The 16,550-nt window shown below is 40.9% G+C and overlaps 1 protein-coding gene across 3 annotated transcripts in view; it reads left to right on the top strand.

Annotated features, from left to right (window-relative positions):
• The window catches only part of UBE2H (ubiquitin conjugating enzyme E2 H), a 122,042-nt gene that overhangs the window by 80,864 nt on the left and 24,628 nt on the right, over window positions 1–16,550 (top strand). For all 3 annotated transcript variants that reach the window (XM_032761725.2, XM_032761727.2, XM_058426671.1), the window contains 2 exons: window positions 13,885–13,924; window positions 15,263–15,315. In XM_032761725.2, coding sequence (XP_032617616.1) covers window positions 13,885–13,924; window positions 15,263–15,315 — 93 coding nt within the window. The remainder of the gene's footprint in view (window positions 1–13,884; window positions 13,925–15,262; window positions 15,316–16,550) is intronic.

The raw sequence follows: 16,550 nt of genomic DNA, 5'->3' as shown, positions 1-16,550 counted from the left end.
TTTTTTTTTTTTTTTTTTTTTTTTTTTTTTTGAGATGGAGTCTTGCTCTGTCACCCAGGCCAGAGTGCAATGGCACCATTGCAGCTAACTGCAACCTCCGCCTCCCAGGTTCAAGCAATTCTCCTGCCTTAGCCTCCTGAGTAGCTGGGATTCCAGGCATGCTCCATCATGCCCTGCTAATTTTTGTATTTTTTAGTAGAGATGGGGTTTTGCCATGTTGGCCAGGCTGGTCTTAAATGCCTGACCTCAGGTGATCTACCCACCTTGGCCTCCCACAGTGCTGAGATTACCGGTGTGAGCCACCGCGCCCAGCCAATATATATATATATATATATGTTTTACTCATGCAAGTGATAAAGGGAACTGCATTAATCTTTTTCATTGTCAGAATAATAGACTGTTGTGGCATTATACATTTTTTATTTCACTCTGGCCAGAAATGACCTCACACTATTTTTGGAGTGGAGGTTTATAATATGGCATGACTAAACTAACTGTAGAACTTAGAATACTTACCATTTTCTCTTATGTCTTCCTAGATGGAGTCATTCTAGAGTTACTCCCTCAAGAACTAGCATGAGTAACTTCACTGAGCAGTATTTAAGCAGGGATGGGCCAGTATTTGGAGTAGAGAGGAGTTTGTCATTCACAAGAGGTTTAAGGTTAGTCATTTAACAAAGGCCTACTTATACCACTGTATTTTCACAAATAAAATGAATTCTGGGACTGGGCATGATGACTCATGGCTGTAATACCAGCACTTTGGGAGGCCGAGGCAGGAGGATCACTTGAGGCCAGGAGTTCGAGACCAGCCTCGCCAACATGGTGAAACCCCGTGTCTACTAAAAAATATATATATATAAATTAGTCGGTCATGGTGGCGTGTGCCTGTAATCCCAGCTACTCGAGAGACTGAGGAAGGAGAATTACTTGAACCCGGGAGGCAGAGGTTGCAGTGAGCTGAGATGGCACTGCTACACTCCAGCCTGGGCGACAAAATTGAGACTCCGTCTCAAATAAAATGAATTTTGGGGCTGGGGAGGCAAAATTCCATTAAAATCACCTATGTACTTCTCTAATAACTGTAGTTATGAATTTAGTCCTGTCCCAAACAGTTACATAATTGCTACTCTGTAGTGATCTGTATCTTTTTTTTTTTTTTGATACAGAGTCTTGTTCTGTTGTGCAGGCTGGAGTGCAATGGCACAATCTCAGCTTACTGCAACCTCTGCCCCCGGGTTCAAGTGATTCTCCTGCCTCAGTCTCCCGAGTAGCTGGGATTACAGGCATGCATCACCACGCCCAGCTAATTTTTGTATTGCAGGAGAGATGGGGTTTCGCCATGTTGCCCAGGCTGGTGTCGAACTCCTGACATCAGGTGATCTGCCTGCCTTGGCCTCCCAAAGTGCTGGGATTACAGGCGTGAGCCAACGTGCCCGGCCAATGATAAGTATCTTTTGAATTCCAATAGAGAGAAACAAGGTTCTAGTAAGGAAGGTTTTGTAAAAAAAAAAAAAAGTAAATAGCGATAATGCTATGAGAATATAAGCCATTGTTAAAAGCTCTTTTACTGGTGTTCTGAAAATGACATTTTTCAGGCTACATTTTTAAAAAATTATGTCTGGCAGCTGAGGCTTTGGCTATGGCCTACATCATTTCTTCTAATCAGTTTCACAAAGTTATTGGGTACCTACTGTGAGCTGGGCGTTATTCTGGGTGCTGTGGATACAGAAGTGAACAAATTGCTCTCTTAATACTTTTTGTTTTTTTGGAGTGCAAAGATAAAGCAAAATTTAAAACTCCTGATAGCTTTATGCAGAGAATTAATGGATAGAATAGGTACCTTGGATCGGATATTCAGGAAGGGTCTGACAAAGTAAATTTAAGCTGAGACTTAAAAAGATAAAAAAGCCAGCCCTGATCCTCCGAAATCAGGGGTAAGAGCTTTCCAGGCAGAAGAAATCTTGAGTACAAAGGCCCCAGCCTGGAAAACTGGGTAAAATGTGAGGTGCGTGACACAGGGGCCAAGCGGCAGGCAGGGTCGAGTTCACAGACCGCTTTGTAGGCCAGGTTAAAGGCTCGACTTTCATTTTAAATGTAATAGAAAGACTACATAGTTTTCAGCAGGGGAGTGAAAGGTCTGATTTTGTTTTTAATGATCATTCTACTGCTGTGGGGCAAGAGACAGTGACGGGATAGAAGCACAGTTATAAAAGCTTTTGTAACCAGAGATGCTGGTGGCTTGAACAAGGCTGCCAAGGTCAAGAAACTTTGTTCTAGACATATACCGCTCTGAAGAAATGTGGCTCCATTAAGGAAATCATCCAAGCTGGACTGCAGTGGCATAATCTTGGCTCACTGCAGCTTGGACCTCCTGGACTCCAGGCATGGACCACCACGCTTGGCTAATTTTTTTGCATTTTTTGTAGCCATGGGTTTCACCGTGTTGCTCAGGCTGGTCTTGAACTCCTAGACTCAAGCGATCTGCCCACCTGGGCCTCCCAATGTGCTGGGACAGCAGGTATGAGCTACCGTGCCTGGCCTGTTTTTAATTTTTAAGTGGAAGATTCTGAAGGATTTTAAAGTGCTTATTGTAGAGAGATGTTTAGAAAAGGGAGAGCTTGGTGATGCTGGAGTTGGGAAGAGAATTGCAGTAGCACCACCATTGAGAAGGAAGGAGGGAGCAGGATCAGAACCCAGAGGCCTGGTGTTTCAGAAGAGGGGAACATTTGTGCAAGCTGTTGAGGCAGGGAGAAAGAGTGTGTGTGCAGGGAGGAGTTTAGAAATTTTTATGGAAAATGAGGGATCCTGCCAATTGGATTTCATCTCAAAGAAAAGGGACACGGCTATTTAGTGAAAGAACTAGAGGAGGGGATTAGGGGAACAAAGGGAGAGAAAGAAAGTAGATTTGCAGGATTGTGGTAAAATGTAACAGTCATGGGAGACTGGGGGAGCGACCCACTAGAGAAAGGGGAAGGGAAGATTATAGGTGATGCTGAGTCCAAGAAAGGCTGTTGAGCATGTTTAGATAAACTGGTATATATTTGTTTACTTATGTCTCTCCTCCCTGCCAGCTCAGTAGATGTGAACTCCATGAAGGCAGCTCCTGGGTCTGTTTTACTACCACCACCCCTGTCCTCCCAAATACTCACCACTTAGGGCCTGATGCATTGCCCTTTCTGCAGAAGAATATTCGTGTGAGTGAATGAATGCCTACCTACTGGTACCCTCAAGTCCAAGTTGAGCAAATGTGAATGATGCTTCCTGTGGTAGATTTGCTAGATGGGCATTTTGGAGGGGAGAGGACAGGGGATTTGCAGAGGATTGCTTGAGAGTGAGGATGGTGATGGCTCTTAAATCTTAAGCTGAGTAAGAAGCCAGTTAAGATAAGAGGGCTGGTAGTTGGGAAGAAAATGGGAGAATCTGTGGATTACAGTTAACAGGTGAAAGAATTAATGATTCCTGGGGTGGGAAGCTTTTGGCAAGGACAGGGGATTGGTAGGAGATGTCTGAATTTGTGATTATGGAGGTGAATTTGTGATTGTGGAGGTAAATATGTGATTGTGGAGGGAATGACGATGGTTAGGGTATGTCCTGGGGAGCGTTAAGTGGAATGGAATAGAAGGAAGGTCATTGAGGAGAAGCTTAAGAAACAAGCCGGGCACGGTGGCTCACTTCTGTAATCCCAGCACTTTGGGAGGCCGAGGCAGGCAGATCACCTGAGGTTAGGAGTTCAAGACCAGCCTGACCAACATAGAGAAACCCCGTCTCTACTAAAAATACAAAATTAGCTGGGCATGGTGGCGCATGCCTGTAATTGCAGCTACTCCGGAGTCTGAGGCAGGAGAATCACTTGAACCCGGGAGGCAGAGCAGTGAGCCGAGATTGTGCCATTGCACTCCGGCCTGGGCAACAAGAATGAAACTCCATCTCCAAAAAAAAAAAGAGACCCGGGTGTCAGGAGTATGGTCTGTATTGTCACCAAAAATGACAGGAGTTGGGGCAGAGAGCAACTTGTGGGCCACGCCAGGTGCTGAAGTTCTCAGTGAGAGAAGCCAGTGGTGAAATGGGCCCTTTTAATGTGAAACCTGCTGTGAGCAGGCTGTAATGTCTAAATTCATTTACCTTCATCTTGCTATTAGCCAGAGTAAAAATAGTACACTAGCTTTCCCACCCCCTTCCCCAGGCTGCCACCTCTAAGGATAACCCTGCTTTTGCATGTGCTTGTTACTATCAGAGGACTTGTCCATTTCTTTCTTGAAGTTGACTTATGCCAGTTTTAATTCTGCCTTTGACAGCTCATTATTATATAATCTTTTCATTTGCTATTTAAAACTTCCATCACACTTGCTGCCTAGGTTAGTTCCTACTCTGTATTGGGTGACCTCTAGCTTTTGAGCTGGTTATTCTGACATCTTTTTGGCATTAAATCTATTTCTTTCCCTTTAGGATTTGGTGTCATAATGAAAACAAGTATTTTTGGCTTCCATTTTATTTAGTTAAGCTGAAATTCTTTTGAAAACAACAAAAGCAATGTCTTAGTTCTTTTTAGAAACCTGTTCATGGTTTGAGATTTGCTTATATTCCTGGTGTTGGTGAAAACTGTGTTGTTAGGTGGAAGTTTAGAGATTATGACATCCAATTTGCCTGATTTTAAGGATGGACAAAAATGAGGCTGAGATGTATGACTATTCACTAGTTGCAGAGTCCGTCTTCTGGCTTCCAGTTTAGTGTGTGTGTGCTTGTTTTTTAACTATACCAAATGCAGTCAGGATGTTGTTTTCATTTTTTAATCTAATTTTTGCTTGCACATCAAGAAAGGATGGTCTTCTTAATAATAAATATGGGGCACATGTTCTCAGGACCTCCTGGGGCTGTGTCACACAAATAATAAATATTAAAAATAAAAATTGTATTTTCCATTTCTAGTGTGACAGAGTTATGGGAAACATATCTCTAAATCATAATATCCTCTCATGTTCTTGACACTTGTAAGAGCATTAAGAGATGGACACATAGGGTAAATATTAATCAGTTTTAGGATGAGGACAGTAAGATGATATTACTTGTTCATTAAACTTATTAAGCTAATTCTAACATTACTGCATGCTTACTGTATGCCAGTTACTGTTCAAATGCTTTACATATATTAACTCATTTAATCTTCATGATTAATGATGTGTAGATACCATTATGTAACCTAGTTTTAGGAATAAGGGAACAGAAAGGCAAAGAGATGAAGTAGATTGCCCCAGAGGCTCACAGAGTGGCATTTAGGCATTCTGACTGTGGAGCCTGGTCATTTTTTTTTTTTTTTTTTTTTTTTGAGACGGAGTCTCGCTCTGTCGCCCAAGCTGGAGTGCAGTGGCGCAGTCTCGGCTCACTGCAAGCTCCACCTCCCGGGTTCATGCCATTCTCCTGCCTCAGCCTCTCCGAGTAGCTGGGACTACAGGCGCCCGCCACCACGCCCGGCTAATTTTTTGTATTTTTAGTAGAGACGGGGTTTCACCGTGGTCTCGATCTCCTGACCTCGTGATCCGCCCGCCTCGGCCTCCCAAAGTGCTGGGATTACAAGCGTGAGCCACCGCGCCCGGCCGCCTGGTCATTTTTTAAAAATGTATTGTTACAACAGTTACACACATTTTTGGGGTACATGTGCTATTTTGGTACATATATGCAATATGTAATGATCAAAACAGGGTAATTGGGGTATCTGTCACCTCAAACATTTATCTTTTGGAGCCTGATCTTTTAACTACAACTCTAAGAGTGGTAGAGAATTGTAGTTGGGTCTTGTGAGTTCAAGTCCAATGTATTCTGTACTGTATTGTCTCTGACCATGAAAATAAGTACTGCCTGATCCCAACAGTGTGGTTATATGAACAACCAAGCGATCGAAAGATAAACTATGAAAACAAAACAAGTTAGTCTCCCAAAAATGAAACCATAAGAAAGTAGGCCAGAGGTTTTGGTAATCCACTAGGTTGGTAGGTTATGCTATTGAAGGATAACACTTCACCTTTTCTTAGTTATAAATGAACTTTTCTTATCCATCTAGCCCATTCCTCAGACTCCATATTATTAGAGAGAAAGGAAGAAACAGAAAAGAGGACCCCTTGTTGAGTTTAGATCTCCTGAACACACACAGGATCAGTTCAGAAGTTCCCATGACACAGGGCATTGAGAGTGAGCTCCTTGCCTGGTTCCTCACCCAAGAAGAGACTGGCCCAGGTCCATCTCTCCTGAGTAGGAAAGGCTCAGCTTTCTAAAGAGATTTCTACCTGGGCACAGGCTGCCTCAGGCGGGGCCTGGCTGTCTGAGGTAAGATGAAAATCTATCAGATTGTGGACTCCTGCACACAGCTGGCCAATGTCTGTCACTAGTGGAGCTGGCAGCACCCCCCCCCCACCCCCCGCCAACTCTGGTCACCCTGTGTGCTAGGAACAGAGATCCAAGTTATTACCCTTAAATAATTTATAGTCTGAGATACTGCAAGGGAAGATGAGATTCAGTCTTTAATAAGAATATTTTAAACAATTATACCTACTCAAAAAATAGAATTAATCAGTTTGGTTGTGAATGGTCCACTTTATGTGGGCAGTTGTTCTGAAGATAGACAATCAGAATGACTTAATATATTCACTTAACTGTTTTCTCACAGGAATTCATAAGCTTATAATGAAATTGCATCAGCCACAGCTGTCTGAGCCACCTTAGTCCAGGCTCATTTTATCCCTGGGATGTAGCTGCTGTTTTGGCCTTTGGTGCTCTTCACCCGTTTACCGTAGGGTGGATTTACCTTGATTCACAAGTCGTTTGTCTAACCTCTCATTTTGTCAAGATAATTCTGACAGGTGAAATTTCTGGTGATTGGCCCAAAGTATTTCATCTACCCACAGATTTGATCATTAATATCCTCTCAAATAAAGAGAACAAAGGTGGAAAAATAGGTGAAGCTTGGCCTCATTTATTTACATATTGACCCCAGTGTCAGAAGTTATTCAGAAGTGTGTACAACTCTGTATAGACCCCTTCCTGGGACTGGACACAGAGGCTGAAATAAAAACCAATTTTTCAGCATGACTTAGCACAATGTTATTTATGTTCGCTGCCTATTAGCCTATGGGTCATGAGATTTGTTATTCTAGAGCAGTTGAGTATTGGAGTGGAACAAGCAAAAGCAAGGCATATTTTTCTATTGTAGTCTGTGCTTTTTATTTTTTAAGATACATAATAATACTTTTACATTAACTAAGTGTGATTTGGATTCCTTCTCCAGAATTATAAATTACCTAATTCCCTTCTGCTGAAAGATGCACGACAGAGAAGGGTAAGCATTTTAGCTGGACATTTATTCCTGTTGTACGATCCTCCCCATCCCCTTTAACGAGCGCTAGAACTACGCCAGAGAATCACTATCCAAAAAACTTAAAGGAGTTCTGATTTTAATCTGGTCAAATCACTGAAATATGTCATTAGAAAATGTCTGGTAGTGGCCGGGTGCGGTGGCTCACGCCTGTGGTCCCAGCACTTTGGTAGGCCGAGGTGGGTGGATCATGAGGTCAGGAGATCGAGACGATCCTGGTTAACATGGTGAAACCCCGTCTCTACTAAAAATACAAAAAAATTAGCTGGATGTGGTGGTGATCGCCTGTAGTCCCAGCTACTTGGGAGGCTGAGGCAGGAGAATCGCTTGAATCCGTGAGGTGAAGGCTGCAGTGAGCTGAGATCACGCCACTGCACTCCAGCATGAGTGACAGAGTGAGATTCTGTCTCAACAAAAAAAAAAAAGAAAAGAAAAAGAAAATGCCTGGTAGTGAATAAAATCTTAAATCATGTAGATTAAAAATAACCTGCTACTTCTACTTATGTTGCCATAAAAGCAGTTTTCGAAATATGTTCTCTTAAAATATCTTGAAAATAGTTCCTGGTCTAATGGAAACAAGTGTTGGGAAAATTCCCTTGTTGCAGACATATTCATTAGTGTGATGATAGCATTGCCAAAAGGAAGGAGAACATGCCAGGGCCAACTCACACAGTCCTGAGAACATTCCTTTTCCGAATTTCTGGCCCATTCTTTCTCTGTCTCCCCCCTCCTTGTCCAGGAGTTCCATTGTTGGCATCATTATCCAGAATGTAAATGGCTTTGCCAGAAACACTGCCCACAGCTTGTCTAAGAACAAATGTCAAGGAGATATGCTCTTTTCCATGTATTTGCTTTGGATATTTTTCTAACAATTAAAGAAGCCCGAGGGCTGGGTGCAGTGGCTCACGCCTGTAATTCCCCACGCTTTTGGAGGCTGAGGTGGGTGGATCACTTGAGGTCAGGAGTTCAAGACCAGCCTGGCCAACATGGTGAAACCCCATCTCTACCAAAAAATACAAAAATTAGCTGGTTGTGGTAATCCCAGCTACTTGGGAGGCTGAGGCAGGAGAATCTCTTGAACCCAGGAGGCAGAGGTTGCAGTGAGCAAGACGCTGCACCACCACACTCCTGCCTGGGTGACGAAGTGACCTTATCTCAAAAAAAAAAAGAAACACCTGGTATTGAAAGAGATCATTTTAGTTTAGAAAGTAGAAAGTTTCTTGATAGAGTTGGTCTGGTTGTGTTCATTCCTCACAGGCAAGGTTATAAACTGTTTCTGCCTACTTTGGAAGAGTCAGAGGGTTTGTTTTGTGGCTCTTTATGGTATTTTATCATGTTGGTGGTTTTGTATTCTCTAGAAAATTTCTGTACCTAAAAATGCTGCCTTACAGAATTAATTTCCTTTAAGGACTTAACTCTTGGATATTTTCCCTTAATTCCTGTGTTTTCAGAGTGCTTACCATTATTATTAAATGCTAGATTTTTAGAGCTGATAGGGCCTTCAGAAATAGAGTAAGAGTGGAGATTTGGGAGATCATATAGTTCAACTATTTGTCTTCGTAGGTAAAGAAACAGACCCCACAAGGTGAAGTGACTTGCCCAGGACCCGCAGTTGATCAGTTGGGGCAAGAACCCATGTCCCTGTTTAGTACTTTGCTTTGTGGTGTGATTCTGCCCTCTGTCCTAGTGCTCAGATGGTGTTCTATACTTAGCAGGGGCACTGGAGACTGAGCTCCAAACCATTTATTACTAAAGCATATGTTTAACAAGTCCTTTTTGGTTCTGTTATTTATTCTTGTACTCAACTAAGCCAAATCTAGATTTAATTGAAAACTGTATAGACACTGTTAATTCCAAGTGTGCTCTCCAGGTCATGTCCAATGAGGGAGGCACCTTAGTCTTTCAGAGACGTTTTGATAAACATTTAAAGCTTACCATAGTTATTTTCTTGACTTAATACCTTTAAATGCCCTGTGGCCTCAGATTGTTGAAGCGTAATGCCCTGTAGGATTCCCATTTTGTATTGCTTGAGATCTGCGATTCTCTAGCACTCAGCTGCTGTGCGCTGATTGAGCTGTTCCCCAACTAGCCTGTTTTAGGACACAAGCCATTTGTTAAGCCAAGTATGTGAATATGTCACTGTTCAGGCACTAGTCTCAGTGGCCCCCCCATCTCCCTCTGAATAAAAGCCAGTGTCCTTAAAGGGGCCCCAAATGCTGATCACCTCTGTGACATCACTTCTCATTTTCTGCCCCCTTTTCAAATCCCTTCAGTTTCAGGAAAAAACTTCAGAGCATCAGGCAAGCTCCTAATGTGCTTTGCACTTGGCTGTTCCCTCTATAGAGACCTTCTCCTCTCCTCTTGGTACCAGGTGGCTCCTCTTTCACCTCCTTCAAAGCAAGTCACTTTCTCAGGAAGTCCCTTCCTGACCATCTCATTTAAAATTGCCACCCTGCCCCAACCTTTCCATTTCTGTTTTCCTCCTTTGCTGTGTTTTTCTCCATAATGCTGGTGACCTTCTAATGTAGGACTTATTTTTTCTAAAGACCTCTCCTTACAGGTATTTCCCCTTAAGTCCTGTGTTCTCAGAGTTCTTTGAGTATTGGTTTTAGTTTATTTAAATGAAAACTTCCCAATGCTCCTCATCTGTAGCCAGCATTGGGAACCTTTGCCACAGACATTGCTTCATTAGGTGTTAGTTTTGAGAGTTCTCACAGAGGCAGGATTTTAAGTATCAAGAATGTATTTTTAATTCTTTTTTTTTTTTGAGACGGAGTCTTGCTCTGTCGCCCAGGCTGGAGTGCAGTGGCGCAATCTCGGCTCACTGCAAGCTCCGCCTCCCGGGTTCACGCCATTCTCCTGCCTCAGCCTCTCCGAGTAGCTGGGACTACAGGCGCCCGCCACCACGCCCGGCTAATTTTTTGTATTTTTAATAGAGACAGGGTTTCACCGTGGTCTCGATCTCCTGACCTCGTGATCCGCCCACTTGGGCCTCCCAAAGTGCTGGGATTACAAGCGTGAGCCACCGCGCCCGGCCTTTTAATTCTTAATAGTAGCTTCAAGCAGTATTTTTCTTATAGTAGGACCATTCTCTTGCATTAAACCACAGGCTCAGCATTGTTCCCCACTCATCAGAAAGCTTCCCTGCAGTAGTGATAGCAGCATACTCCTATATATAACTGATCTTGAGGACCATGTACCTTATAACCTGAGGTTCCTCTGATTTTAGGGGGAGGGTAATGAATTTGTATTATTTGAACAAGAGTGTTAAGATACGAGATTTCAAATAAAATGGTTTTACTGGCTTTTTATTAAAATAGTTCAGCACTAGTTAATGCTTGTATAATTCAGTCTATTTTAGAATGTTTGATACTATGTATAACTTTTTTTTGGAAACAGAGTCTAGCTGTGGCTTCCAGGCTGGAGTGCAGTGGCATGATCTTGGCTCACTGCAGCCTCCACCTCCCAGGTTCAAGCAATTCTCCTGCCTCAGCCTCCTGAGTAGCTGGGACTACAGGTGGGCGCCACATGCCCGGCTAATTTTTGTATTTTCGTTACAGATGGGGTTTCACCATGTTGGCCAGGCTGGTCTCAAACTCCTGACATCAAGTAATCTGCCCGTCTTAGCATCCCAGTGTTGAGATTACAGGCGAGAGCCACTGTGCCCAGCTAATATTATGATAACTTTTTATTTAAAAGTTTTTTTACTCTCAACTATTAAAATTACACATTGTAGAAATGTCAGAGAGCCAAAAGTGCAAGTAGAAATAATGGGAGAATCTCGCAAAGATGACAACCATCGACACCTGTTTTCTTCTAGCCTTTTCCCATTGCTGTGATCCTAGTTCTGGTTCAGGTGTGGTGAGGTGGTGATGAGATTTGAAAAGTGCAGTGGAGAAAATACTACCACCACTAAGAATTCTGCACTGTTAACATTTGTACTTAGTTTCTTATTTATGTGCATATGTTTTAAACAGAGCAAATAATATAGAAGCACATTGTCCCTTTTTAAAAGGAATGTATTAATAGTGTTAAAGTCTTTTTTTTTTTTTTTTTAAAGACAGTCTCACTCCGTCACCCAGGCTGGAGTGCAGTGGGGCGATCTCGGCTCACTGCAAGCTCCGCCTTCTGGGTTCAAGTGATTCTCCTACCTCGGTCTCCCAAGTAGCTGGGACTACAGGCACACACCACCACACTCAGCTAATTTTTTATTTCTTTTTACTAGAGACGGGGTTTCACCATGTTGGCCAGGCTGGTCTTGAACTCCTGACCTCAGGTGATCCACCCACCTTGGCCTCCCAAAGTGCTGGGATTACATGCATGAGCCACCGTGCCTGGCCAGATAAAGTCATTTTTAACCACTGTTTCCCGTTCTGTTCCCTATCCCCATCATGACCCTGGCCCTGTGCCCTAACTGAAACAATTACTTTTGCAAATTTGGTATATGTTGGTTCAGTACAGTTTTCCTATACTTGTTACCGTGGAGAATTGGTAGTTGTTTGTTTTAGTTTATTTAAATAACCTCAGGCTGTAAATATAACATCCTGCAACTTAAAAAAAAAACTCTGGGTGCAGCACACCAACATGACACATGGATACATATGTAACAAACCTGCACATTGTGCACATGTACCCTAAAACTTAGAGTATAATAATAATAAAAAAAAGACAAAAAAACCCAATAAACTCAGCTTTAGATGTATACAAGTTGATACACATTGATCTACTTCATTACCCTTGGCTGTATAGGACTCAGGTAGATAGATGTACTCCCCTTTATCCAACCCTATCCCATTGACAGGGTTGAATTTGGCTCTTGGCTTTTATAAATAATATCGCAACAAATACTCTCATGGGTCATCTGGGACATGTGTATTAGTATTTTTCTAAAGTTATGTAGAATTTTTTTACCCTAATTTTTCTCCTCTTAATACCAAGACATGAACATTTCTCATTATTAAAATGTCTTCATAAACTACATGCTTCTTAAATCTAGACTTTGAAACATCTTTAATTTCCTTAATGAGAAATTAATATTGGACACAAAGGTTTTTTTTCATCAGAGTAACTTAAACATCACATAGGCCCTCTTGATTGTAGTAGATAGAACATTATGCTGTTTCAACACAGAGCATTTAAAAACAAAAGTTAAAAGTGTGAGTGACTAGAGTGGTCTAAGACTGGACTACTTGGACTTGGTATTCTTATCCCCTGTTTTCTAATTCAGGGGAAGTTTCTCGGGTTTTTGGAGACAATCTCTGTAGCGCCTCACTTGAGGCTCCTCCTCCAGTGCCGTTTCTCTGCATCTTTCCTGATTCTTCTCGTTTTACTCCACCTACTGTGTCAATACTTTATTCAGATTGCAGGTATTTATTGCTGTCTCTTGTCCCACTGCCACAGTGACCTCCTCAAGAATAGTGAACTGTCTTATTATTGTACCCTATCCAAGCACAATGCCTGCGGTGTAGGTGCTGACCAAATATGCTCTGAATGAATGAGAGAGAGACTGTGGGGATGGAGGTGAGGGAGGGTGGGGGTCGGAGATAGTGGTGGTGATACTCACCTTAATAAGGAACTTCAGATATTGAAAGTGTGGAACAGGATGAGAGTCCTAAAAGGAAGTAATAAGGATGACAAAATGACACCTTTGACAATGGATCTCTGCTTTAGAATATTGCCATTTGCATATATACTGACTGATTGAATCACTGGTTTTATTAATTTCTCCTTGAACTAATCAATATATTAAGATTGATAATAAAGCTGTAGTCAACTTGGAAATCACAAATGTCGCTATGAAGTTTAAATGGCCATATAGCTATTAAAGTGTGTACTTGGTTTGCTAGGAAAAATTTTAAAAACTTAAACCTCCAGCAGATATAGCCAACTTAAGAGTATTTTTTTTAACTCCTTGCTTCATTTCTTGGTTGCCCCAATTTTAATCAAAACTGGGTTTCCCTGAATGAGTAGACTAATGTTAAAGGAAATATTTTGGTCACTGTTATGAAATCCTTTGTGGTTTGAAGTGGTACTCCTTTAGCATTTCAGCAGTTTCATTCATGTTCCGCACACAGTGTAGCCAAGTGATACCAGTAAGTGAGCATCAGAAGGAGAAGTTCAAATGCAGAACTTCCAGATTTAGAGCTTGAACAATAAAACTTCTGAGAGAGTGAAGTTTCTTAACTTTTATCATGACACTGGTTATGAACCATTTAGTAGTATAATTTATCTTTGAGCAGTACCTTCATAGCTCAGAAAACAGTTGCTTTAATGATTGTTTTGTATAAGAAGCTGCGTTTCTCCCAGTTTGCTCATTTGTTAATAGAATGCTGATGTATTCTAAATAATTGGAGCTATCAGGAGAATATAATGTTTATCAGTAACGAAAGATCTAAAGTTGAAAGTAGTGATTTATAAGTATTATCACCTTTTCCCAATACTGAAATTGTTTCCAGTACTGAAATACTTTTATTGTTCTCTGGATACTTTTTGCTGCTAATTAACATCTCTTTTTACAGGATTCATGAATAAAATTTTCCATCCCAACATTGATGAAGCGTAAGTAACTATTTTAAAATGTTTAAATTGTAGAGCAACTGCTCTTGATTAGCGTTTCTCTCTGTGTGTTATAAAAAGCCTCGGTTATCTTTTTGGACCTTATCAGGAGTTAGGACTGTATGAATGGTCATGCAAATGATAGAATCCAAAGGATATGAGGTTCTCAATCACTTAGTTCACATTCTGCTGTTGTACCACTTAGTTTTTTCCATTGTCGTGACTGGGTCCTTCATTTTTCTTGTTATCCAGCGAACAGTAGTAATATTCCACATCTCACTTCTCTTTGTGTAGACACAGTTCAGAGATCTGTTTTCAGTCTACAGATTGACTATTTTCAGACCTTACAGTATTTTCTCAATTCTTGAGAGTAAGGCAAAATGACTATAGTTTCATTTGTTAGTGAATCTTATTTATCCCTTTCTTTCCTTCTAATATTTTATTAATGATACTTTAAAATATTCCAGCATATCCTGTTTTATACTTCTAGTGCTGTTTAGAATATATTATTATTTGGGATGCATTTCAATTTGTCATGGCACTAAGTTTTACTGTCTCTCACAAACATACCTAACAGGTTTTTCTGAACCCTATGTGAGTAGGTTGTTTATATATATATATACGTCATGCCCCTTTGTCCTTTAATATTAATATTTTATTGTATCAGTTATCCTAACAAGGATGTTCTCTTATCCATCCACAATATATAGTTGTCAGATTCAGGAATTTAACGTTAATGCAATACTTATTTAATCTACTGCCATATTCCAGTAACTTACTTTTTAGCACTTTTTTCTTTCAGTAAAGGATCCAGTCTAAAATCACACATTACATTTTGTTGTCATGTTTCTTTAAACTACTTTAATCAGGATTAGTTCCTCAGCCTGCCTTTATCTTTTATAAAATTCACTTTTTAAAATAATATAGACCAGTTATTTTATAGATTGTTCCTCAATTTGTGTTTGTCTGATGTTTCCTGATCATTAGATTCAGGGCATGAACACACTTAAGGCCAGAAAACTACAAAGCAAGATTGTGTCCTTCTTGGGGTATCACATTCAGAGACACACAAGGTCTGTCTGCCCCTTGTGTTCTCAGCACCTGGTTCAGGTGTTGTCTGGTTTCTCCATTGCATAGTTACTATTTTCCCCTTTCAGTCTGTAAGGTGACACTTTAAGACCTTGTACTGTTCTGTTCCTCATCATACTTTTCCCCAACTGGGATTTTTTTTTTCACAGATCTATTAAAAATATTTCTCTTGATAAGTAAAAATTAGTTGCCAGATAAATGCAACTAACTTTCTAATTTTTAAAAACATGCCATTCTTTCCATCTGTTTCAGGTCAGGAACTGTGTGTCTAGATGTAATTAATCAAACTTGGACAGCTCTCTATGGTGAGTTTGGCCATGGAATATTTTTTGGAGATGTTGAGACATTGCCCAAAAAAATGTTGTTTGGCTTTTCTTTTCTGGTTTAAGATGTTTTGTTGGTAATGGGAAGGGATTTTTGAGGGACCGACTGCGAAAGTTTGATCAGTGGAAAAAATATTTTCTCTTAAGTACAAATATATCAGTTTAGCTATGGAAGTTTAAAATGATTTTTTGAGACTCCAAACTTAAGGTATAGTGATACATGTGCACACACATGAATACATGTGTAAACATTTTATATGTATGTATTAGAAGCACATAATATATATATATATTGGTTTTGGAAAACACTAAAACTACTTAGGAATGTCCCTCTGAAATGAGAGAGAAATGATACAGTAAGAGGTTTTAGGGGATCATCTTTTCAAAGGCCAAAACCTCCTTATGAAGGAAGAGTAATTTAGCCTTACCTTCAGGCTGAAATTGACACCCCATCTCTTATAGGGAATCAACAAATGAATTGCCCAGCTCTGCAAAATACTACGCTGAATATCACAGAGAGTTATAAAGAGCATCAGGCCTTTCCTCCTTATCACCTGGTTGGGGAGCTGAAAATATTTTAAAATACAGTCATCCCTTGGTATCTGCAGGGGATCAGTTCCCAGACCACCTGCAGATACCAAAATTCATGCTTACTCAAGTCCCACAGTCATTCCTGTGAAACCTGCTGACATGGAGGGCTAGCTGTATTTATTGAAAACCACATGTGAATGGACCCATGCAGTTCAAACCGTGCATGGACCCATGTTGTTCAAGGGTCAGTTGTGTATTTGAAGTTAATTAGGGATACAACAAATAAATCTGTTTTTCCCTCTACGTGTCCAAAGTTCAGGCTTCATAGACTCTACCTACTCCAGTGCTCCCACCCCGTATACTTCTGCTGATTCTCCTGCTGGAAGTAATCTCTGGATACCATTACATTTTATAGCTCCTTTTTTATGGTCCACTTTTACTTTCTACTGTGTATTTGTTGTTTATGCCTATTTTTTTGTGCTACTAGATTATTTCCTATCTTAAGGGCTATCAGGTGTGTGTCTGACTCATCTGTAAGGCCCAGGACTCTTATCACAGTGCCCTTCACCAGCATGGGTTGAAAGAATGAATGGTACAGGTAACAGTTGCTGAGAGGCACAAGAAAAGAAGGGAAAGCTCAGTTGAGGCTGGGCTTAACCAGGGTTGGCTGCTGCTTGTTGAACTTG

The sequence above is a fragment of the Hylobates moloch genome, unplaced genomic scaffold (assembly GCF_009828535.3).
Source record: "Hylobates moloch isolate HMO894 unplaced genomic scaffold, HMol_V3 SCAFFOLD_1, whole genome shotgun sequence".
In the NCBI taxonomy this organism is placed as follows: Eukaryota; Metazoa; Chordata; class Mammalia; order Primates; family Hylobatidae; genus Hylobates; species Hylobates moloch.
Note: the sequence above shows the minus strand (reverse complement) of the source record. Positions and strands in the feature narration are given on the sequence as shown.